We start from the raw sequence: 25428 nt of genomic DNA on the forward strand, positions 1-25428 counted from the left end.
ATATGAATAGTCAAAGTCGAAGTCGGCCATATGTTCGCTCCAACTTTATCCCACAAAGCATTTGAAAAAAAAGGCAAAACGAAGAGTTGCAAAAGCGGGTGGAAATTGGGTGCTGAGTGGCATGTTTTTCTTTCTACATTACACAGGAAGAAAGGCCATTTTATACTGGCAATATAAGACTTTTGAGAAATTTATTCAATACAATATGGTTTGCTGATTTTGTTATAAAGCTGAGAAAAACTCAAAACCACGCGATTTCTTGAGTTATATACTTTTGAAAAAGAATATTTCTCAATTTTACTGAAGGAATAGTTTTAATTAATTTTTTATAGACGTTATTGTACGAAATATACGTTAAACCTATTAATTGATTTTACAAGTTTGTGACCCTATAATATAATTTACAAAATTCCTCATGCTTATTAAAAAATAAATACTCAAAATACAATTTTCTCTGAGTGCATGTGTGTGGATTTCTAAAGCGGTAATGGGAATTTGTGTTGCCTTTAGCTGAGAAAAGTAGGAAAATATGAAGGAAACTCCTGGCACGTCTTACACTTTAAGCTGCAATAACCAGAAAAGACAGCAACAACAATGTCAGCATGAAAATGCAGTTTCCTTTACCTAGACACCAAGCTCCCAAAAAAAAAGTTAAAATGGGAAAAGGGGAAAACTGCAGTAGCAATTGCAAATCAACCATGGGTTCATGCACAAAAAATCGTAAATTGGCCAAAGTGGGCAAAGGGGAAAAATATAACCCAAAAGTTATAGCTTCAAAAAAGTGTACATTGCCTCAAAATAAAACAATAGAAAAATAAAACATAATACAAAAAAAAAACACTATAGTCGAGTTCCCTGGATACCAGTTGCCCAAGTCAAAATGAAATCGTTGATCTGTTATAAAAACAGTGGGTATTCTGTTTAAAAAATTTGCAATTGCTAATATTTTTTGAAGCACAGTTAAAGTATCTCTCCAAAACTTAATCTTAAAAATATGCTACATAGTATAATATAAATTTTATAGAAATTATTTGGATTTACTACGTTATTTTTACAGTGTAGGCTCATACCAAATAACCTTAAAATTCGGCTCAACAACTGTTAAGTTACATCACCTATTGGGGTTCGACTTCATTAAATACTCTTCCCTGAACTTCATTGTTTTTCTCATTCCCGAATTTCCTTTGTTTTATTCAGCCAGGTTTAATTTTGTTTGTGTTTATTTTCAAGTTTGGATTATTTGGAAAATATGTGTAGTTGCTTTTGTGTACGGCAAAGCTGCATAGTATAGATTGCAGTTTGAATATTCAATAAATTATTCGTGGGTTGTCGACTTTTAGCTGCTGTTTTTTCGCTTTTTTTGTCTTATTTTTCAATTGTGCATAACCAGAAAACTTAAGAAGGCGTTAAAGTAAGAAAGTAGAGGGCTTGTCCAGCAAAACAACCATTAATAATCCCTTGGTAGAGCTCCTGACAAATGAGCCGGTTCAGAAATGAAGAAAGGAAGGCAAACGACTTCATTTCACAAAGCCACACAGAGAAATAAGTACTTTTCGTATTTATCTTTGAAAATAAAAAGAAAATTCAATTTGTTTATTAATTGTTTATTGATTTCAGGCTTGCCATCAGTAAAAAGTTGTTAACAAGTGAATTTAAGATATATTTTAACTCAGAAAGTCTTTGTATGTCTAAATGCTTTTAAAAAATATGTCAAAGTCTTAAAGTTTATTTAGAATTAAGCTAAGAACAAATCATTAAAACTCAATAGACAAAATAGTGAATTAATCATATTTAAAGTAGTTTCTCTAGGAGTTTTAATAAAATCCTTATTTACTATGTATTATGGTGGCCTATTCTCTCAGTGCAGAAACTATGAGACTTTACGCAGTCCGAGAGCGTTAGCAATGTAATCCATATTTTGCTGCTTGATTGCTGGCAAATTGAAAATGTCAAGTGCATTCGCATCACATTGAAAGGCAGTGAGGAGAATCCAGCGAAACACCACGGGATTTCTGCTACTTATTCGCCAAACTTTAACTGTATATCGCTATTATTCAATTTAAAGTAACATGCTCTTTAAAATGCCTATTTCAAAAGCCAGAATAAAATCCTTGAATATAAAAGTATATTAGTATATTAATCAAAGAATCTACTTAAACATTTAAAGCCTAGTACATTTCGTAGCGATTTTGATTTAAAACTGGTAACCACCAAAAAAGCAAAAGTCGTATAACAAATTTTGACAGAAATGTAAAACAACAGACATTATGGCGAACTTCACGGCTGCTTTATCAAATATTTAACTCGCTTTTCATTGTCTGTCGTTGTTGCTTGTTGTGCTGGTTTTTTGTGGGCTGCCATCGGTTGTTTATATGCATAAATTTTATTACACATATGCTTTTGTTTATGCGACTCGACAATGCCAACAAAAGTTAATGCAACATAAAATTTTCATTTTTTATTTATCGCGAAATATTCTTAATTTTTTTGTTTCTGTTTTTGTTTCTTTTTGTTGCTTTTCTCTTTCCGCGCTCCCTTGAGGGAAAACGACGAAATCAAAGGAAAATAAAATAAGGCATAAAACAAACGAAAAGTGAGCTACTGAAACTTTGGGAGTCGACTGGTGGAAGGCCCTGGAAAAGGATTTTTAATTCTTATTTTACATTCGATATCTTAAAACCCAACGCAGTGGAATTAAAAATTCTTTTATGTAACTCTGAGATATGGTAGCGGTCAGTTATTATGTTTAATTGGTCAATATCAATCGACATGCCAAAAATGTCCTAAGTTGAATCATTATTTCAGAAGTTATTGGGAAAATGGTAATTATGACGTCACTTTATATTTGAAAAACGAAGTTCATATATTTTGGAGAGCGGAAGAAACTTTTAGCGGGGTCGGGAGTGCTGCCCGCTCTAAGCTTGTATTGTTGACCCATCAGTATTTTATATATATATATACATATAAATTGAATACAGCGTTCCTTTGGGTTTTTATTATTTATTATTTATATCCACACACAAAACAATTCTCTGGAGCGCCCAACATTCTCAATTGCTACCCAGCAGGCGCAGGAACAAAAACCCGCGCAATAAAACTGCCTCACACATAGCACATGGCATAAACCACAGGCGTGGGGCTCGCCCCCAACTTACAGACACACACACACCCACATAAGAATATGTGGACATACATATATCAGAAATATGCTAAATCAGCATATTTGCGAGTTTATTTACAAGGACATTTATAAAAATTTACGGCCGTGCCGTAAATTGCAGCCGCCGGGCAGGTCTTGAGATTTATGCGTCGACGATTATATCGGAAGGGGTGAGGTCAGGGGTTACAGGCCTATGCCACCCACCCAAACGCAAACGGCCACCTCGAAGTCAAACCTCACCAGCGATTTCTCACATAATTCAAAAGTCGTTGCATAAGACACGATTTCCTCGAAAGGGGTGAGTTAAAAAGAGGGATTTGGAGACCTTTAAGGTATAGCCTTGAACACATGTACCGCATGTATTTGAAGTGATCTGAAGTCAGCAGCATTAAAATAAACTTAAATAAAAAAACTTAAACATATTTACTACGGGAAATTCTTAGAATGAATAATGTAGCTTATTTGTACTAAAGAATTCGCGTATCCGTCTTAAAGCGTTTATTTTGTAAAGTAAAGTAATCCGTTCTTCAAAGCTCGATCTATCATTGGGAGATGTCATTGCTCCACCTTCGTTTTCGTTCCGCAAGTGCAAATCAATTTTTACAGCCGCCAGAGTCGACAAAGGATCAGCTTTCATTGGCGTTAATCCTTTTCTACATCATCAAACAATTTCATCGAATAAATCTAAAGCGATTTGTATTTGTCACACACTTTTCAACTGCTGCCATTTCGTGTTTCGTTTTCGTTGGCGTTGCCTTTCATCACATCACCATCTCCATCTGCATCCTCGTCGTGCATCCGATATTCCCCCCATGTCCTTTTCCCTTCATCACCAATAGGTCCTTGTTGGTCCGTGTGTACCCCATGGCGATGCCAACATGTCTGCATCTCCACGCTTCACCTGCTCCTCAATATCTACTCTTTGTTGGGGTATAACAGTTGGTATGGCAACTATAACACTGCAGAATTGCTCAGTCTTGATGAGTTAGCTGAAGAATTCGCGTATAGTGGTTGCTTATTTAAATGCTGTAAGTGGGATCTAGTTAAACAGTTGAATACATCACTAACACACGAGTTTTTTACATTCCAGTACTGAAAATGGTATTTCGATAAGCTGTTGCTGAAGAACTCGTGTTTTAAATCAGAGTTGCAGCAATGTTTTTGTGTCTCACAATCACCGATTTATAATTCCCAAAAACTACGCGATCCTAGAGATCTTGTATTTTGATGAACTGTATGCTGAAGAATTCGCGTCTTGCTTATGATAGCTTATTTTGATGCTGTAAGTAGGATCTACTTAAACAGTAAATCAAAATATTTTCACATCTTTATTTTTTAATTCCTTAACAGTAAATAGGATTTCAATGAGTTTGTAAGAACGGTGTGAGAATTGTTTCCGGTGCTTTATTATTAGAAAAAAAACTGTAAAATATGTATGTATGTATCTTTTTGAACCAATTAACTTAAGCAAAAATGATTAAATATCAAATGGAAATATTTTATATCTGTACAATTAGTTACATTGGCTTAAGGAATAAAGCAGTTCACCTGAGTTACGAGACCCGTATTAACTTGTACACCCATTTATTTACATATCTGTCCCATTTCACCTTTGGCTGTTCGTACGCCAATTAAACTTCAATTGCACAGGGGTGTGCGCGTAAAAAGAGGGGCTGTAATTCAGGGGGAGCAGCTTTTTTAATTAAGCTTTGCTGCATCTGCACTTTCCAGCACAATCCTCCGACAATCCTCGCCTCGAATCCCTTCCATTCCAAAATTGATGACTTTAATCAGGCATCAGAGCCTGAAATGACACTTTATGCGTGGCACGAGAATCCAGAGGCATAGTCCATGGTGAAAGGGAGGCTGCGGGGTTTTGGTCATGACCGGGATACAAATACTTATCGCTATAAATTAATCGAAGTTGGCGCACAACGGTCGAGGCATCAATAAGCGGCAATGCGGGAAAAACTTTGAAAAATGCCAAAAGTCAATTTTGGGGCTAACCCTGAAATCAGTCCATTTTCAGAGCCCCCTTTCCCCCTGAAAGCCCCCAATTCAGTTAACCCTTTTGGAGGGGAGTAGTTTTCCTTTTTCGCGCCCTTTCCTTTTTTATCTTACCCACAACTTATTTGGCTTAACACGGGTATACTGGACTTACAAATGTCTTTTAGTTTTAAAATTATATTAATTAAAATTTTTTTTTAACAAAAAAAGGGTGCCTTTTTTTACATTTTTTGCTCAAAAAACTTATCATTTCGGGATTTTTAAAAAAATTTAAAAATTATAATTAATGTGGGATTTAAAAAAAATACCAATACCAAAGAAAAAAATCATAAAAAAGCAGCGTCACAAAAAAATGGATTCTTAAGAGAGGCATTGTTTTTAGTCAAATATTTTGTCATTTATTTAATTATTTTAATCAGTACCTCAAGGTCTGATACATCAGCCTATAGATGCTCTCCTTATTTTTTCGGTTCGACTGCTTCAATTGCCATGAAATTTATGTGCCGTCGCTCAGCGTGAACTTGATGCGCATAAATCCACATGAAACGGATATTAAAAAGCATGAAACGAGCCAGTCCTAAGCCTCCTCTACCTCTACCTCTTGCCTTAACCCTCCACATCCATCCGTACTGACTATGTATTATATAGCTGATTGACTCGGATCCCTGTTGTTGGCTTTGTTGGCTTAAATTATGAACTTATAAATTGACAGCGGGCCATGGAATGCTTGGACTCCCCTTCCTCTGGATTTGTTTTGTTGTCAGACGAAGAAGGGTTAACCATCTCGGCTAGAATTTCGGCCAAGGGTCTCACAAGTCCCTATTTCCCGGCTCAGATAATTGACATTTTGTTTGGCAAACGATAAGCGATAGCTGGGTGACGGGTGCTGGGGATGGGGTGAAAAGGCAGTAATGCAGGGGGAAAACAAGGGTTTAAAGAATCCTACTCTTACAAAATAAATAAATATCTATCCCTGAATCCCTGAAATAATAAAATCGAATGTGGCCTTTTTTTATTTTCAAATTAATAGCTAAGTTCAATATAAATCGACATGCCAAAAATTTACCATGTCGAATCATTATTTTAGAAGATATTGGAAAATTGGTTATTATGACGTCACTTTATATTTGAAAAACGAATTTCATGTATTTAGGAGAGTGAAAAAACTTATACCGGTGGCGGGGGTGCCGCTCGCTCTAAGCTTGTACTGTAGACCCTTCAGTATATTATATTTTTAATATATATATATATATATATATATATTAATTCAATTATGAATAATATAAATGCAAAGGAACGTTATATTTATAAATATATATATATATCTATATTGAATATATCGTTCCTTTGCGTTTTTATTATTTATTATTGCGTTAATAAAATTCAAAGTATACTCCAACTTATTAAAAAACGAAATTGTCCTTCATCAATTATTTCCGCTTAAACTATGTATTAATTAATATAAATACCTGTTCTTGATATTCGTTGAATATTTGATGGGTCCAAAAATAGCCACGCCTCTGGAAAGTAATCCGACTAATCGATCTTCTACGCCAACTTCTGTTTAACATGCAAATGCCCCGATAAGCCAATCGAGTATTCACAACAAGTTCTCCCACCGAGCTGCACTAATCTGCAGTTAAAGCCTTGACCATTTCCAAATGCCAAGGATGTGAAGGATGCGAAGGGCTCTGAGCACTAATGGCCTCATAAATATGCAATACCGAACGGGATGGGCTCCACCTGGAGAGCCTGGTTCCATAGCAAAATTTCAATTCGACTTACTGTCAGATGTATCTGTAAGTGGCAGTTTTCATCTCGAAGAGAAGATCCTGCTTGCAGCATATTTGATTTTGTAATTTCGTCCTGGCCTTGGCTCCAGTCTGCCACCCGTTTTTCCCTTTTTCTGACAGCTCCAACACATCCGACGGCAGCCTTTGTTTTGTTTTAATTTCATTGAAATGAAATTATCTATGCCAAGCCAGCCGGAGGAAAACTCTCTTCTGTTTGTGTTAAACTCGATTATTTTCCTTCGTTTCTGCGGCAAAACCACAATCATTTCCCATTTAGCATACGACAATAGAGTGAGTTTCCATATATATTATAATATTGTTTATTCTGAATTTTCGTCATGTACAGCCAACTAAAACGAAATTATAACGAAAATATTCAAAATTAAATTGCTTGAGATGGAATTCCTAGCGAAATTGCTTTTCCAGCTCTAACAAAACGTCACAATACAATCATAATAAAAACTGATTTATCACAATTTCGGAAATTAGAATATACATGTATAGATATTTGAAATCAAAACTCCTTTTGGGCAAGCATTAAGCATTAAGAAAATATAAACGCTATAATTAAATCAAAGAATCGTATCCCAATTTGGCCAAAACGTTAGCTTTGAGTAACTTTTTTTGTTTGTTTTTCATTTTTGGGGTGATTCTGCATATGAATGTGGGATGAGGTGGATAAAGGTCAAAGGTTACTTAGCATAGAACATACAGTGTACGGCTTTCATATACATATATATATATTTATATATGTATATATATAGAGAGAGATAAATACGAGTTCACACGATTAGGTTTAGATCCTTATTAACTAGTAAGTTGTACTTGGGTAGGAGTATATAGTATAATAAGAAGGGAAGACTTTAAGGACCCTTGCAAAGTAGGTTATCCAATATACCAGACTTTGGAATACTGAATAGTTAAGGTACTTCAAAAAACGGTTCTTAAAAACACTGAAACAAATTTTCACATGCAGACTGACTAATTTCAATATAGAAAATACCTACTCTATTTTCGTTGGATTTTTCTAAGCACTTAACTTCGCAAGGATATTCGAATTAAAAGATTGGTTTTGGCAAATATATTAAACTAAGACAGGACCTTTTTTGTTCCGCTCAGTGTAATGAATTCAGTTTTTTCAAATTAAAGCAAAGGCGAAGATTTTCTGAAAAAAGAATTATATTATGTTTTGTATTTTAAAATAATAACCACACTCACCTGCTTTTTTCAACGTTGAATAGACAGCTGGTTTAACATAAAAATTGTTTTCCTTAGAGTCCTGCTTTAAAACTACAAAGGTAGTAGTCGAACTTCTTTGAAGGTACATAAGAAACCAACTAAATCTTTGCATTTTCTGTCCTTTAAGTAGTTTTCTGGAACAAACCATTATAATTTCTAGCTAGATGATAACAAAAATCCAATTTAGTTGCTAAACGGGGAAGTTCAACTCTATTTTTGACTTTTCGCATAAGCTTACAGATGCGGTCAAAATAATAGTAGTGCGGCAATGTAAAGTGCAAAAACGTTTTTTTATATAACTTTTTTATAACATTAGAGGAATATAACCATATATCAAAAACCATTAAAATGTTTTTCAATATCTTATTGTTAAATTACAAATTTAAAACATTTTTTATCAATCATTATTAGCTTATGAAAATTGCAACCAATAATATTTTTAAAGTTACTTTTAAACTTTAATTGATTCCATAAACTAAAAAACAGTTATTATTTTGACCGCAACTGTAAATGGCTAGTAGTTGCAGCCCAATGCGTTTGAATCTCTCGGAGATGCGTGTTTTGGGTTAATACTGGAGTGCATATAGGGGTAATATTTATATAAAGCTGGGTGTAGACGGTGCATCAGCTGTGAGGCTGCACACTGCAGTATTACCGATGCCCGTTTACATCCAGCTTAAGAATAGTTAGGTATACATCTGATTTATGTATGAATTACGATCGCTCCTTCTCGCTCTTCCCGATGCAGTTGCTCCAGGGAATCGGCGTTTGTGGATCTGTGGAGGATCACTGAACAAATCGATCGATTGATTGATGGTGGTGGGTGGTAGGTTGTTATGTGGTGGGTTGTAGGTGGTGGTAGTGTGTGTCGTTCGGCGCTGCCAACCGCTACTGCCGCACTACGTGCTACGTCCGATTTGCAACCAGGCGAGCAACAACTGCAATGCCGGCTGGAGCAGCACCAGTTTTCAGATATCTGTATTGATATTGATGCGCGTTAGGAACTCGCCGTGCGAATCGGCCACAGCGCGTATTATCTCCAGCAACAGTTCGCGCGACAAACCGCAAATTTTCGGCAGCCTAGCGACCTTCGCAAAATCCTTCACGATCAATTTCAGCGCATACTCCTTGATGTCATAGATCTTGGTGATGTCCGATGCCTCCAGAGTCTGCAGCACATTCTCGAACGTGATGTTGTGCTCCAGCGAGTATTTGCAGAACGCATGCAGCCGATTGTTGGCCAGGCCATAGAAGCAGGGCGCCTGGAACAGATACAGTGCATCCTGCGGCGGCATCTTCGTCTCGCCATAGTAAATGTACCGCAGCAGCGAGTGGAAGGCCTCCAGCGAGGGTGAGATTTCGCCAATTTGGATCTGATTTAAAGCAAAAAGAGGTAAATTTGCTTTTAAGCCGTCCTTTCTTGTCTTCATGTAAGGCTTACGACAGGTTTTAAAAAGAGAAAACCAATGGGATTTCGCAGTTTTGTTTAAAAAGAGAAAACCAATGGGATTTTCCAGTTTTGTTTAATAATTGAAAGCCCTAGAAATAACGCGAATTCTTAAGAATAAGGAAATATTGAACACATTTGATTGAACAGCATAACAATTCTGAATCGAAAGAAGGCTTGTTTTACTCATTTATTTCGTCTCTTAATACGAAAAATCAAGATTTGTTAGAGCCATTGAAAGCTCTAAACAAAATACGATATATATATGGTTCAATGCTGTTTGTAGTGTAAAAACTATCAACATAGAAAACTCCAAATCGAATTTGTTTATGTGTACACTGATCATGTAAAAAGATCTTGTGATCGAATGTCTATATCCTCGGATAAGATTCGGTAAATTTAGTAGTTTTTTTTAGGATCCATCCCTAGAGTTGAGTAAGTCCTAAATCATTCATATATTTTTTATATGATTGCGAGGGGGTATTACATTCATTCTTGTTTACAAACTCAATTTAAAAAAAAATTATGACCATTCATTAAATACCTAGGAATATAAAGAGTTCGACTCACATTGACTTTATTATCCGGGGGCATGAACGATCGGAACATGCCCTGAAAGTAGGTACAACGCGATGACAGCACCGACTTGTGGGCCGGTATCACATGATCCTCCAGGACGAGGCTTATATCGCAGAAATCGTTGCCAGTTGACTCCAAAAAGGCGCACAGGTCGATCTCCAATGTAGTTCCTATTGTGTTATTGTTAGCAAAGCTAAGCACTTGGAACTTTATTTATAAAATCTCACCTATGTTGGCCTCATAACTGGTGTCCATCACCAGCTTGCTGGGATGCAGACGCTTGCGGATGATCTCGACCAGCAGAGCCTTGTCCAAATCGCTGAACTCACTGGACATTACCACCTCGGTATAGTTCTCCTCCTTGATGATGAACTGCATGCAGTGATCTTTGATGATCTTAATGCTAAAGTGAAAAGTGATGAAATATATTAGTTTAATATAACAATTTAAAGGGTAATTGATTACATGGCATACAAACAAAAATACATTGTTTTACTCATTTATATTATCTTTAAGTATAAAAAAGTATAAAAGCTCTTTAAGCAATGAAAGCCCTAACAAATACCTCAAATTCTTAAGAATAGGGACATTTTATTAAACTGTATAAAAATTCCGAATCGAATAAAACCGCATTGTTTTCCCTTTTTTTCTCTAAGTAAGAAAACCCACAATTTGTTTGTTTTAATTATAGAAAGCTCTAAAGAAATCTTTTACCAAAAAAAATTCCTCAAAATCTTTGGGACAATGGAATTTATAAAATTTATTTATGCCTCGAGTTCTTTAGAATAAGGGAATCAAGCACATTTGATGCAATTGCATAAACATTCTAATAAACAAATATTAATATTCTAAAGCATTTATTTGACTAGAATCGAAAAAAAACTGCACTGTTTTACTCAATTATTTTTCCTCTTAGTAGGAAAAAATTAAGATTTGATTGCTTTAATTAAAAATTCAATTTAAAAGCTAAGAAAATATCTTTACAAAATTTAAAGCAAATGCTATTATCATTTGAGGCCCTAAGCTAATTCCTTAGCAAAAAGAACTTCGATTTCTATAGAATAAGGAAATTAGGGAAAGGCCTAAGCAAATTCCTCAACAATTAATTACTTTCAATTCCTTAGGGCAAGGAAATTAAGCAAAGTTTTAATCCAAATATTAATATATAGACGCCACCACTCACTTGCTCTTGTCCGCATTGTAGAGCGCCTCGAGAACGTTGAGCTTGTTAATCTTGTAGTCCAAATACTGGATACAGCCGTGGGCCAGCCGCGGCATGGTGAACAAACCGGCCAGCTGATAGATATCCGTGATGAGAATGATGATGTTCTTGCCGTAGGTGGCGTCCTTCAGATCGATGCGATCGGTGTAGATGTAGTTGAGTATGATGTCGAAGGCCTCGGGCGAGGCGTGGGCCAGTCGCACCTCTAGCATGGGTCCGCGGTCCCCGCCCGCGCACGCATTGAGTGCCAGTGCGTCCACCTGGCCCACGCCGTACACCTTCTCCATTTGCTGCTGGCGTGCCTCGCGCGCAGCCAGTATTTTATTTCGCAGATACTTCGAACGCGCCGCTACAAAGGCGATGTGCGCCAGTATCCGAATCTCCTCCGCTCCCACAATGAACTGGATGTCGCAGAACTGTTTGTCCAGAAAGAACTTGCCAAAGTCATCGCGCAGTGTGCACTTGGGATACGATGAGAACTGAAAACGATACGTATCGCCTCGCCTCACACTATTGTCCACCGTTCCGCCGAATATGTACATGGCATCGCAGATCACGGCCGAGGCGTGGAACACCCTGCCCGAGGGTACATCCGAGTTCTGCTCGGGCAGGATGACCGACCACACCTGCGAGTCCAAGTCGTAGCAGTGCAGATCGTTGGGCAGCGTTGAGTCCGCCGATCCGCCAAAGACATACAGGAAACGATCGTGATGGACCATCGTGTGGCCATATCTTCGCGACGGCGGCGCCGAGGTGGCGCCCCTCAGTACGGGCTCATTGGAAATGCGCCGCCAGGTGCGCGTCTTGAAGTGGAACTCGAACAGCGAGTTGGTTATCTGCAGGCCACTCTGTCCGGAGAACACGTACATGGCATCGCGGGCCACGGCCACCGGAAAATTGCAGCAGGTGGGCGGTCGGTCGCCCAGCTGGTCCACCTCCTCCCACTGGTGATTCTCGCCCGTGAGATTCAGTGTCCACATGTCGTTCAGACGCGCATTGCCGTCGTAGCCCGCATAGATCCACATCTTGTTGTCGTAGACCGCCGCTCCGTGCGCCGATCGCGGCACTGGCTGGCGTCCCGAGAACTTCCACTCCACCCACATGGCGCTCTGGAACTTGTACTCGAACAGATCGTTCTTGTTGGTCAGATTCGAGTTGGAGTGTATGTCGCCGGTGTAGCCGCCGAAGATGAACATCGAGCTGCCGGCCACCACCGCCGAGTGGTGGTATCGCGGCGCCGGCGGCGTTCCCGTCGCGCATGCCCTGCCCCACGACTTGTCCTTCACGCCGAAGCGGATCAGGTCGTTCAACATGTTCTTGCCGTTGTCGCCGCCGAACACGAACATCGCATCCTTGTAGGCCACCACAGTGTGCTTGCTCCGCCTGGAAAGAGAAGCGAAGGGGGATTTGGGTTATAGACTTGGACTTCTAATTCTGTCACTTGTATCTCACTTTTTGAGAACATACTCCTATATAATGCTAAAATGGTATACACACATAGAATATAATAATGTTATAATGTATATTTCAAATACGTTATCTAAAAAACATAGAATAGAAAACGTATTTATGTATTGTTGTCCTAGTTGTGTGACTTGTAGGAGTTTACCAAATGGGTTTTAAAAAAACAAATATTTTATATGCTGCTGCTTTTGGTAAGCATCAGTTTGCGATTACTTGGAATTTAAAATATGCCATTATGATCTTCATATAAGAAATAAAAGTATCTAGAGAGGAAGTATCTAAAAGTACCTAAAAGAAATGGTACAAATACAATACAAATACAAATACAAATACAAAGGAAGTATCAATGTATCTAGTATCTAGGTAAGTATCTAGCTGCCCCACTTACTTGGCTCCCACGAACTCGGCGCACTCGAGCATCCGGGTCCACTGATGGGTGGCCGTGTACGAGGTGAAGTCCACATTGAGGGCGTTGCAGCTGTAGCTGCCTGGCGAGGCGACCTTGCCGCTGCCACTGCCACTCCCACTGCTGGCATTGCTGGCCGCGTCATAGGCCAGCCCGCCTCCGGATGCGGATCCTCCTGCTCCTCCACCTCCACCTCCTCCTCCGCCACTGCTGCTGCTGCAGGAGGCTGCTCCTCCTCCGCCTCCGCCTCCTGTGCCACTATTTCCACGGGAGCTGCGCATCGAACTGGACATGGACATGCGGAGATTCGCGCGTATGTGCTGGGCGTCCAGGCAGCCGGCGGTGGAGGCGCTCTTCCTGGCCTTGTTGCGCTTACTGGACTTGGAGGAGCTGCGCGAGAAGAAGCCCTCGTGCTGGGGACTCGAGTTTTGGCTGGGATTCTGCTGATTGGCGGCTGCCACACAGGCGGGGCAATAGAGGATGCCGGCCGGAGTGCTCCCACCGCTGCTGCTGGCCACCCCTCTGTCTCTGTCCCGATCCCGATCTCGATCGCGATCAGATCCACCCCCTCCGCCGGTCACAAATCCGCACACGGCACTCAAACCACTGGAAATCGAACTGGAGCCCAGCACGCAACTGGCACGCCCACTTCCGCTGGTGCTCCTGCTGCCAGAGGCTCCTCCAGATCCTCCTCCTCCTCCTCCTGCTGCTGCTGGTCCTATTTCTCCTGCTCCACCTGCCCCTCCACCACCACCTCCGCCGCCACCACCGCCGCCGCCTCCTCTTTCCGTGGATGCCACGCCAACGCCGCCGCTAATCGACTTTAGCATTAAAGCATCACACGCCGGAAGGATCCTCCGTCGTCCTGGTCGCGAATAATCCTGGCCCGCTTTTCCACAAATAAACCTTTTCTTTTTTAGCAAAACAAAAGATCTGTATATAGTTATCGGCTATCGATAACACACTAGTGTGGCAGACCTGTCAAGTTAATGATGGCACTATCGATGGTATTGATGGCTTGTAAACCATCACTATAATATCGCCTATTTTTCTTATTAGTTTTTAATTAGAGGGCAAGCAAATTCTTTGGGTATTCCCTAAGCGACTGAATCTCAGAATTGCTAGAAATAGAAATTTTTAACATTTACAACGTTGTGTATTTAACCAGGTGTAAAACTTTCTTTAAACAATTATTTATTATTAAGGACCTTTTTTAAAGACACAATGCCAAAAAAAACCATTACCATGTTTCACCAAGAAATCTGTTATCCAGATTTGACCTATTATTCGTTATCAGGGCCCCCAAATATCATTTAATTTAAATCGAATTATTTATTTTAATAGAAACCAATCCGTTCTACTATCGTATTAACTATCGCTCCATTGCGCTCTACTTCGATTACTATCGGATCAACAATCGGCCATCCCTAGAGAGCGCACGTTTGTTTTTGCTTCGCATTGCGCCCTATTTTGATTTGTATTTTGGCGTATTTGGCCAGAAAAAACGCATACGCATAATGTCCGCCGGATTGGAGGACATCAAGCTGGAGGCCCTGTCGCTCAGCGAGGGAATCCGGGACTCACCCGTCTGCATAATCGTGCTGGGAATGGCCGGCAGCGGCAAGACCACCTTCACCCGGAGCCTCATCCAGCACGCCCAGCAGGAATTCAATCCGTATGTGGTCAATCTGGATCCGGCGTGCCGGGAAGTGCCGTATGCGGCGCACGTGGACATCCGGGATACGGTTAACTACCGGGAGGTGATGAAGCAATACCAACTGGGACCGAATGGCGGCATTGTTACGGCCCTCAATATGTTCACCACCAAAATGGCCCAGTTTGCGGAGCTAGTGCGTCGCGCCGGCGAGCGGGGACACAAGTGGTGTATCATCGACACGCCCGGCCAGATTGAGGTGTTCACCTGGTCGGCGTCCGGCAACATTATCACCGAGGGACTGGCCACCATGTTCCCCACCATTGTTGTCTATGTGATGGACGTGGTGCGCAGCGCCTGTCCCACCACCTTCATGTCCAACATGCTCTACGCCTGCTCCATTCTGTACAAGACGCGTCTTCCCTTCCTCGTGGCGCTGAACAAGGTAGGTTGCGGCCTACGTAACTAAAGTCCAAGATAAGATCTGTAATCCTTATCCACAGATTGACCTGCAGGATTGCAGCTTTGTGCTGGACTGGATGACGGACTTCGAGATCTTCCAGGAGGCTCTGGAGCAGGAGCAGAACTTCGTGAGCAACCTCACGCGCTCCATGTCGCTCACCTTGGACACCTTCTACGAGAACCTAAGCACTTGCGGCGTTTCGGCCAAGACGGGCGTGGGTTTTGCCCAACTGCTGAAGAAGATTCTCGAGTGCGTGACCCAGTACGAGCAGGACTACAAGCCGGTGTACGAGAAGATGCGCAAGGAGCGACTGGCGGAGCAGGCGGCGGGTCCGAGGCCAGCCGACAATGTGGAAGAGGCCGGCGTAGCCGTTCCCCTGGGACTGACTCTTCAAGTAGGAACACTCACAGAGCTCTCAAAAATAAACTTACTTAACAGCTTTCATACGTAGGATCCGCCTGCGAACTCTGGCAACAGTGTTTTCCTAATGGCACCCGGTCTAGTGCCCCAATCAGCCGACGACGATGACGAGCGGGAGGACATGGAGGAGGACGCCAAGGGCACCGCAGAGGACCAGAACTTTCACAGCTTCGTGCAGAATCACCTGAACGTCCAGCAGAACAAGCGGGACAAACAGCAGCTGAACCTAAAGTGATATGGAAAACATTTCAGTTAAAATCGGTTAAGATTGCTTTCCCTTTAATATATAGATATTTACGTTGATACTTGAGCGATTTTCAATGTGGAGTGAAACAACTTTTTTGGTTAGAATCGTTCAAGATTGCTTTCTCAGTAATAATATTTAATATTATTCAATGTCCCATAAATATTTGATTGGTTTTTAAAAGGAAAACAAAGAAAAATATGTTTAGTAATGGAGGAAAATCTTATTTTAATAGGTATTATAATCTCTACCTTTCAATATTTGATTTGTTTATAGAAAAGTATTATTTAAATTCTAATTATTCCCGATAATCTGTTAATTAATGAGAAACGTTTTTCTTTGTTTGTTGAACTATGTACATTTTTTCACTTCTTACCTTTTCTTACCACGATTCTGTTGTTGAACTGCAATTATTAATCACCCAATCTTTTTAGCACAACGCCTTAAAGTAGTACCCTAGTTTTCCAATGTTTTTTAGTTTTCTTCTTTATTATTCACTTTAACAAGCAAAAACATTCAATATAGTGTGTGTATTTTGTCATTTCCCGCCGGATATCTTGTTTTTGTATACATGGACTTAGTTTAGCTTTGCAAATTAGTGATAACATATACATATGGAGGATATATCCCGCTCGTAAATGTAAATGCAAGCCTTATACATTGCGTTACATATTTTTGTTTGTATATAATATATATATATATGTATATATATATTGTATGTATATATTATGTGTGTTGAGCAAATCAATTTTGAGTTGCGAGTGCTGCGCCCGATATCTTTATCTTACGCTATATAGTTGCTTCTCTGAATTTGTTTTTTGGTTTTTATTGGTTGTCGCTTTAAATATTACGCTTACAAAAATACAGATCATCTCAAATACTTGTCAATGCTTCACAGTTATACACAATTTATATAGACATACAGTAGTCCCCCCGCTACAAACTCTATTCCCCTCCTCGCTTATACACTGTCCCCATCTGGATTTTTTCGGCAAGCATTTTATTTTGTTGTGTGCTTTTTGGCTGCAAATTATGCAGGATCCCAGGCGTAAATGCATCCCTCAATAATTTTGTGCTGAAAATCAAGTACAGTCCACGCTCGATAAGTAGAAGCACAGCTTGCTCAAAAAAAGATTCTTATTTCTGGACGTTTTCATTTGATTTGAGTGTGTTTTCCTAGGGCTCACACCGATTTTTGGGTCTGGTGACATATTTAACTTATAAGTACATATTTTACGCTTTTCCAAATAAATTTCGTGGTACAGTGCGGCTCAGAGCAGCAAGATCGCTAAACTTTTTGTTGGAGTAAAATTAAATTTAAAAAAGCTCGCTTTAGTTTACAAAGTATATTAGTTTGAAATTAGTTTTTATAGACCCCTAGAGCCCTGAAACGCACTGTACTCATTAGTTCACTAATTTCTTTGTAATACGAGTTACAAAATTCTACCCTTTTTTTAAACACTAATGAAAATGAACTTTTCTTTGTTTGTTGTATTATTATTTGGAAAGAAATATCTTAAAGCCAAAAAGTTGTACTTTTGAGGAAATGGTGAAAGCGGAAATTTTTTTTGATCAGATTTGGATTTACCACACAAAAATCTATCAAAAAAGTAGATTTTCATTAATATAAATTTTTCAACTCAAATTACATATCGAGCTAGCTCATAAATATTATATTTATACGTATGGATATTTAAATCAAGCTCTTCCACACACACACGCACACACACACACACACAGAGTCAATCACACACTCATTCAGACGCATATAAAATTGTTGGGATGGGAAAAAAAAAGACTTTCGAAAAACGAGTTATTAAAGCAGGAATTATTTTGTTTGGAAAACTATAAAGATTAGCTCGCTTGTGTTTGTGTTCATTTTGTTGTTTCAGAAACAGTCTTCTTTTCTTTTTTTTTGTTTCAGTTTCCGCTTGCTTTTTTTTGGAGAAAGGGAAGAAGAAACATAACAGAGAAAGTTTTTTTGCATTTTGGTTTTTTTAACATATTAGCTTGGCTCTTTTTGGACAGCGCTGAGATCCGATATACAGTTGTGGTCAAAATAAAAGTGTTTTAACTTTTGCAAATAGTAATCAAGGATAGCTGGGAGCAACTTTAGAAACAATTTGAAATATTTTCATGAAGATAATACCATAAATGTGAAAAACTATTATTATAGATAAACCATTTTAAAATATTTTTAAATTTTGAAGTAAAAAAATAGATTATCCCAAAAATTTGTATGAATTATTTTCTGAAATGATTACAGAACCATTTAGTACAGCATACTGAAAAGTGAATTTTAAAGAATCATTAAAAGCTTGCATACTTTCTTTTAAAACTTAAATAAAGGTTTCTTAAGCCTATTTTTTTTTTTTTTGGTAAGTAAGCAATATGATAAATTATAGGAAAATTTGTTTTATGCCTCAAAGGTATGTTTTTATGGCGATACTAATACTATTATTTTGACCGCTGCTGTACATACTATATGTTGTGGGGCTTTCTTAGCTTATATCTAGGTAAATACAAATGTGTGCCATTAAACGGAAATCCCAGCTTAAGCAGGCCGATAAACAAAAAGCTTGAATCGAAGGTTAATCGGGATTAAAGTGGGAATCATCTAGACGAGTTCCAATTAATCGTCGTCCGACATATTTGTGGTGGTCAGCAGAGTGGCGTTATCCTCGGCGCCCTGATCCTCGATGTCCTGAAAAGTAAAATTAGGATCAACTGTATCTTCTAAAATACACATTCAAAACATCAATATAAAGTTGTACTTCTTTTTAGTAAGCTACTAAACTTTTTTAAAATACTTATGATATAATATCAAATAAAAAAGTATTCAGTTTAAGTTATACTTCTTAAATTCAGCATTAAATGAGCTTTATAGTATAAAGTATAAAGAATAGAATATAGTTTATATCTATAATCAATTCCCTTTAGGAATTGCAATTCTTCAAAAATTTTTTATATATATTTTCTACATCCCCCAATGAAAAGTATATAAAAAAACGTTTGTTTCTTTTACAAAATATATATTTTTATATATTTAGCAAATGTTTTGTTTTGCTTCATTACAATCTTGTTCTTGTTCTTTTTTTATTTTTTTTTACAAAAAAAATAGTATTACATGCAAATAGGACGATTGGAAATTGTTAAATCATTTTGTCGGCAATTTGAACAATTTGCTAATTACAAGAGCAATTCAAAAACACATATTACAATAAGATTTTTTTTTTGTTATATTTTGTTTACTTTTTTTTTTCAATTTTTTTTTGTGTGTATGTATAAAAATAAAAAAAATTTTTTTAAAAAAATGATGTAAACTTAAAATGAAACAAAACATTTAGGCTAAGAAAAATAGTTGCTTTTTCTGTGTGTGTGTGTCTCGAGGAAGTAAATGCAGCAGAAATGTTTGCGTTTGCAGTAGTGTGTAGTTGTTTTGAGCTAAACGAGATTTACAAAACAATGGTGGATATACACTATATATAGATATATCTGTTCATGTTGCTGCTCCATATATATGTATATATATATATCTCATTCTTTTGTGGATTGGAAGTGTGCGGAAGATTTTGTTGCTCTGCGTGTGAGTGGCCATTCGCATTGGTGACTCCTCACTTGAGCTTCTGCTTGACGGGACTGGGCGACTGGGTTTGGTCCGCCTCGGGCAGATCGCTCTCCTTCTTGCGCTTGACCTTGTCCTTGGCCGTCTTGGCCGGCTTCTTGGTCTGCAGCGCCAGCTTGGCCTCGCGCTTGGCCTCCTTCTTGGCCTCCCGCTTGGCGCGCAGCTGCTCCGTGATGAACGAGAACACTAGGTAGCCCTGCAGGGCGATCAGACCGCCCAGCGCCAGCAGCGATCTCACACCACCAATGCCGTAGTACAGCGTTAGCACACCGATCACCGACGTGGCAAAGCGGATGAGGAAGAAGACCCCATTGTTGACCACACGCAGCTTGGCCAGACGTTCCTCGCGATCGAAGACGCCGATCAGCTGGAAGACATGCGACAACAGCTCACTGAAGTAGTGCAGCGTCAGCAGCACCAGGGCCAAGCGCTGGAAACTCAGCGTGTAGGCCAGCACAATCAGGGTGAAGCCGCTGATCGAGTGCACGATCTTGGGCTGCTGCTCCTCCTTGGTCTTGATCTTCTGGAAGTACAGCTCCGGCAGCATGTGCAGGTAGTAGGCCAGCTGCACCACAAAGTAGAACTTGTGCAGGAAGCTCATCGGGTGGTCGGGGAAGCCCTCCCACAGCTGGGCCACCTGGCCGAGGTAGCCCTCCTTGAGCAGCACATGGGCGCCCCAGACGAAGGACAGCAAATAGAAGGCCACCAGCTGGCCGGACTCGTTGAAGCGGGCCAGCTTAAACTTTGACAGGTGCAGCTTTTTGCTGATCTTGTCCAGCACAAACTCTTGGATAATCGCGTGCATGATGATGCAGGTCAGCGTGTAGAAGAATATCGCACAGTAGTCCTTGATCCCCGCCATATAGGTGTAGGCCTTGCCATATGGCTGCTCCCTGCTCGGATCCTCACCGCTCACATTATGATGCAGCGATATGAACGCACTGGCGAACGCCGCCGTCGATTCGTTCATTAGGCCCACAACGAAAACCATGGCCACGCACGATATGATGTCCGCATGGTTCTGGATCACGAACTCGTGGCTCAGGATCGGTGGATTCTTGTTGCTGGTCTTGCGACCGAGTCCCGGTTTGATGGCCATCGCTCTGGCAGGTGGAGCACTTGATTCAGGGAGCTCTGCAATGGTAAATGAGTTCATTATTCCCATTCTTTTGGTTCTATTGTACTATTTCTGACTCTCGGAAGCTCTCAACAGCACCACTAACAGCATATCTGGTTCAACTATCTATTTAAGTTATTATTTAAGATACTATCGTCTTATTAAAGTATGGTCAATAGACTAGTCTCTAATTTAAAAGCCTGTAGGCATTAGAAACCTAATCAAATGATCATTGACGTGTGCTCCAAATTAAGATATGCCAAAGTTCTCATTGATATCTGTTATCTATAAGTATGTAGCTCATTACATCTAATTTTCCAAGCATTATAATTACTCAACATAAGTGGTAACTAATGTAATTAATTAATTTTTTATAAAACAAAACAATTTTTGTTATAATTTGTAAAACTAACTACTGTTTTAAATAGTCACCAAGTACCTACTGTATTAAAAATATTCTTTTGACCACCTTAAAAAAGTGTAGCTTTTGTCAACAGGTTTCCCACAAATTATAACTCTTGAGGTATCAACGACTGTATTAAAGATGCTCCTCTGGCATATGATTATTAATTAATACACTATATGGAACCATTTATTCTCTGACTACAAATAGTTTCGTGCACTTTTAACTTGCTTCCTTTTAGCCAATTCCTACTGTTTTGATATATCCTAGCAAATTTAAGTGAGAACTACAGTCTTAACGATGTACCGTTATAACATAAAATTAGCCACGAATAAAAAAAAAAGGTTTAACGGCTGTTCCTTAACAGTTAGCTGGTCCTTTGGATGAGGGCACTTTAGGGATAACTACTGTGTTTAAGATGCTCCTCCAACAACAAACACACAAATTGCCTTGTTGGCACCGCACACACACACACACACGCACATAGAGCCAAGGCTGCGCGCTCCCACACACACACACACACTGACGTTGAGAGACTCCAAGAGACACGCTGGCAAAAAATTGTTGCTGCACGCATTTGCCAATTTTACTCACAGGATTTTCCTTCAGTTTGGGCCGAATTTTCCGGCCAAACTGCTGATGTGCAACGTGAATTTGCTGACGTAGGCGGTGCGGATCTGATGTGATCTGGTTCCTGATCTGGATCTGAATCGGCCGAAACAGGTAGAGGTGGATAAACATCGATGCCGACATCGACGTCATCGATGTCTTAAAAACATCGGTTTCATCGATGTTTGGCGGGGGCAACATCGATGTTTGTCCATCTCTAATCTGCTTTTCCTCTGCCGCAGCGTTGCCCCATATTCATCGTTTTCTAACATAAATGTTAAATAACATTGAAATGTTGGGATTTTTGAATTTCGAACTTTGAACAAAATTAATCAGGGCCATTCCGATTCCGGTATTAAAAACATCGAAGTCTGTAAAAATATACATGTTTCTCCACCTCTAACACCTACTGATATTTGCTTACTGCACTGCTTGCTGCGCTGCCTTTGCTTATGCTCACCTGGGTGTTAAAAAACCACAAATAGCGCTGCTGTGTCGATTTTTTGTTGTTTAACTGGTTCGTTACATTGAATTTGGTTCACTTGTTCGGAGGTTTGACCCTTTTAAATTAAAATATGATTTTAACTGCTAACTAAACTTTCACTTGGTGACTGTCCAGCCCTGTTTTGGTTGATCCTGGGCTGGCAGTGCGTAAGGAGCGCAATTTGAAATTCAAGGTTATTAATTTAAAACTAACACGAATTATTTAAAGGCTACAGTTTCACTTTTCACGCGGCTCGCATTTCGTTTTGTTTAACTGATTCATTTCGACTGAATTTGGTTAACTTGTTCGGCGTTTACACTTTTTCAATTAAAAAAGAATTTAACTTCTGGCAATACTTTCACTTGGTGACTGCTCAGCCCTGGTTAGGTTGATTAAGGGCTGGCAGCGCGTAAGCCGCACAATTTGAAATTCAAGGTTATTAATTTAAGACTAATACGTATTATTTAAAGGCTTCCGTTTCACTTTTCACAGGGCTCGCATTACACCATTAGGTATGCAGATTTACTTTTTAAACTTATCTGTAGTCGCAATCGGCAAGAGTGTGCTTATATGAAAAGGGGCTCAAGGTCACACCACCCACTTCCCACACACAACCTCTTTTCGGTCAAGTTTTAATTGCATTTTGTACTCACATTGCGATTTCGCTTGCGAACGGAGGACACAATTGTGCGCTTGTTGCGTGCCACCAGGCAAACGGTTATAATCAGAATCACTCCAATGAGGGCGAATCCCAAAAGAGCGGGCAGCAGCACGCTATCCTCGTCCTTGTAACCCTGCGAAAAAACGGGCAATTAAAGGTGGTAAAGGAGCTCGAACATAGAGGCACCGGCACTCATACTTAATGTGGGATCTGGCATAAATCTTTCTGAAATTAGAATTTCATCAGTGTGGTTTTCAAATAAGCCTGCATACTAATACTAAAATCTAGCTTTAATGGTTTAAAAGTTCCTTCAGTTCCAGAGACATAAAATATGACTTAATTATTTTCATCTAAGTCCAACGTTTTGATATTTAAAAGTTGATTAATGATTTCATAGGTTCCGGAGTTCTTTCACATCTTAAATTGAATTTTGCCTAAATCTTTCTGCACTATTTCACAATTAAAAGTTTTTATACTACCACTTCTGGATCCTGAGATTTAAAAGTTGACTTAATAACTTTAATTTATGCGCTCTTAAAATAAGCCTGCATACCAATTTCCATAGGCCTAACCTTTAAGGTTCCTGAGTTCCTTGAGTCCATACCAACGGACATGACCTTTCTCAAGAATTTCGAGTGTGTGCAGGGTATTATGGCCTACTTGTAAGCTGACTACGTAACCACTTAACCCCATATGAGTATCGGATAACACCAGAGTCACGCAATTTCCTGCCACTACTTACGGTCCACTGAAATAAGGTCGAGGGATCGATGAAGGCCCAGTGCGTCTTTATCCAGGCGCTGTTGCTCTTCTCGTCACTCGATTCCCGAGCTTGTTCCTCCGCATCCGATGATTGCACTTGCATCCTGGAATTCTGGCCAGCTCCGGTTTGGATTTGAGGTCCTTGGGCCTTGGCCAAAACGGGTGGCATGATGGGTTTCTTTGCGGCGGACTTGAGTAGGGGCACCTGGATGATTCGGGTGGTGATTGTGGTGGCCGGTGGCATGTATCGTGGTGTGGTCACTGGTGGCTCTCTGGTTGTTGTCGTTGTGCTGGTCGTTGTCGTTGTTGTCGTAGTGGGAGCTCGTGTGGTTGTGGTGGTGGACGTGGTGGTGCTGCTGCTGCTGGTCGAAGTGGTTTCCGTGGCGGTGGTGCCACTGGTGGTACTGGCATTCGTATTGGTTTTATTCAAGCGGATCACAAACTGCTCTATGCCATTCCGATTCACGATCTGCACGTTCCTGCCCACATTCTGCTGCAACAAGGGTGATCCTGTGGGCAATGTGGGACTACCAGGGACAGTCTCTGCCCTTTCACCACCGCCTCTTTGTGGGCTGTGGACCAGGGCCGCCTTGGTTTTCAAGAACCATTCCGTGGGATTTGGTAGACACTCGGCGGAGACCAAAAAGGGTATAAGCACGGCTCCAATAATGACGGTGCAAACGAAAATTAGGCCCAAATAGGCGAAGAAGGATCGTCGGCGGCGCTGACCCTTGACCTTGACCGAGGATCCGGAAGAGGAGGCGGAAGAGCCGGAGGACGAGGCTCCGACGCCGGAGGAACGTCCGGTGCCCGACAGTTTGCCCTCGATGCGGAAGTCGTCGTTCTGCGGCAGAATCGTATACTGCAGACTGTTTTCACCGTGCCTTATGGTTTTATACATTGTGTCCTGTTCTTTTTTCTAATCTTCAGATTCTTCCGAAGCTCCCGCGCTCTTCTAGAGCTTCTCTTTGTCGGATTTTGATGGATATTCTCTTTTACTTTTCTTTGTCTCTTCTTATGATCCTCTTTCTGTCCTTCTGCAGCTCCTTCCTTATTCGATTGATTGTTTACTGTTTCTATCTCCTTTTCTTCCACTTTGATTGTTCTTCCTTGCAGATTGTTTTGACTAGCGATGGTCGATTCTGCTGACTTGTCTGCTGCTTAAGTTGGTCCTAATCAAATTAGGACGTGAAACGATTCTGCCATACACTCTCTATCCGTCTCTGCGTAATTCCTCTGACCTTCTCCTGCTCTCCGCACTTAGTCTTCCTGTTGTTTTTGTTATTTTGTTCCTGAAAATGCAACTTCTTTCACTTCACTGCTCTTCCTCTCTCTCTCTCACTTGCTTTCTTGGTCTCTCCTTTCATCTTCGACGGTAAATACTCAATATTCGCTTACCTTTTGCCCTTCTGCAGGTGACGAAATCAAAAACTCCGTATGCTTTTGCTATAAATCATATACTTCCTTCATCTACAAAATGTACTGTCTGTTTTGTTGTCCTTATCCTTCGGGAATATTGTTTTGTTCCTGTTTCTGCTGCTGATGCTCCTTGCGCACTAAATTTTATGTTTTTATTGATTAAGCGTTTTGTTGTTTTTTGGCGCAGGCGCAGTTCAAAGGCTACGGTAAAGTGTTAGAAAGGACCTTATTTTAGTGTTGAGCAGCGTAA

The 25428-nt window shown here is 40.1% G+C and overlaps 4 protein-coding genes across 6 annotated transcripts; 1 reads left to right on the top strand and 3 right to left on the bottom strand.

Annotated features, from left to right (window-relative positions):
- Positions 1–7256: 7256 nt before the first annotated feature.
- LOC108137307 (leucine-zipper-like transcriptional regulator 1 homolog) lies at positions 7257–14280 on the bottom strand. Its single transcript, XM_041707130.1, has 6 exons — positions 13300–14280; positions 11409–12830; positions 10453–10628; positions 10217–10395; positions 8179–9572; positions 7257–8125 (listed from the first exon to the last, which is right to left on the bottom strand). Exons 1-5 carry the CDS (start codon positions 14145–14147, stop codon positions 9168–9170), a joined length of 3030 nt encoding a protein of 1009 aa, XP_041563064.1. The 5' UTR covers positions 14148–14280; the 3' UTR covers positions 7257–8125; positions 8179–9167.
- Positions 14281–14734: 454 nt separating this feature from the next.
- LOC108137300 (GPN-loop GTPase 1) lies at positions 14735–16159 on the top strand. Its single transcript, XM_017258921.2, has 3 exons — positions 14735–15416; positions 15475–15828; positions 15886–16159. The coding sequence occupies exons 1-3, from the start codon at positions 14835–14837 to the stop codon at positions 16087–16089; spliced, it is 1140 nt and encodes a 379-aa protein (XP_017114410.1). The 5' UTR covers positions 14735–14834; the 3' UTR covers positions 16090–16159.
- Positions 16160–16644: 485 nt separating this feature from the next.
- On the bottom strand, positions 16645–25390 carry LOC108137302 (location of vulva defective 1). 3 transcript variants are annotated; one of them, XM_017258922.2, is made up of 4 exons: positions 25158–25388; positions 23740–25051; positions 22990–23130; positions 16645–18802 (listed from the first exon to the last, which is right to left on the bottom strand). In XM_017258922.2, exons 2-4 carry the CDS (start codon positions 24658–24660, stop codon positions 18731–18733), a joined length of 1134 nt encoding a protein of 377 aa, XP_017114411.1. In that variant the 5' UTR covers positions 24661–25051; positions 25158–25388; the 3' UTR covers positions 16645–18730. The 3 variants fall into 3 exon arrangements, with proteins under 3 accessions (XP_017114411.1, XP_041563065.1, XP_041563066.1); XM_041707132.1 differs by lacking the exon at positions 16645–18802 and adding an exon at positions 22062–22117 and having other exon boundaries at positions 25158–25390; XM_041707131.1 differs by lacking the exon at positions 25158–25388 and having other exon boundaries at positions 23740–25123.
- LOC108137303 (translocating chain-associated membrane protein 1) lies at positions 19418–21966 on the bottom strand. The gene is made up of 2 exons (XM_017258923.2): positions 21838–21966; positions 19418–20857 (listed from the first exon to the last, which is right to left on the bottom strand). Exon 2 carries the CDS (start codon positions 20820–20822, stop codon positions 19713–19715), a length of 1110 nt encoding a protein of 369 aa, XP_017114412.1. The 5' UTR covers positions 20823–20857; positions 21838–21966; the 3' UTR covers positions 19418–19712.
- Positions 25391–25428: the final 38 nt, after the last annotated feature.

The sequence above is a fragment of the Drosophila elegans genome, unplaced genomic scaffold, assembly GCF_018152505.1.
Source record: "Drosophila elegans isolate 14027-0461.03 unplaced genomic scaffold, ASM1815250v1 contig_149, whole genome shotgun sequence".
In the NCBI taxonomy this organism is placed as follows: domain Eukaryota; kingdom Metazoa; phylum Arthropoda; class Insecta; order Diptera; family Drosophilidae; genus Drosophila; species Drosophila elegans.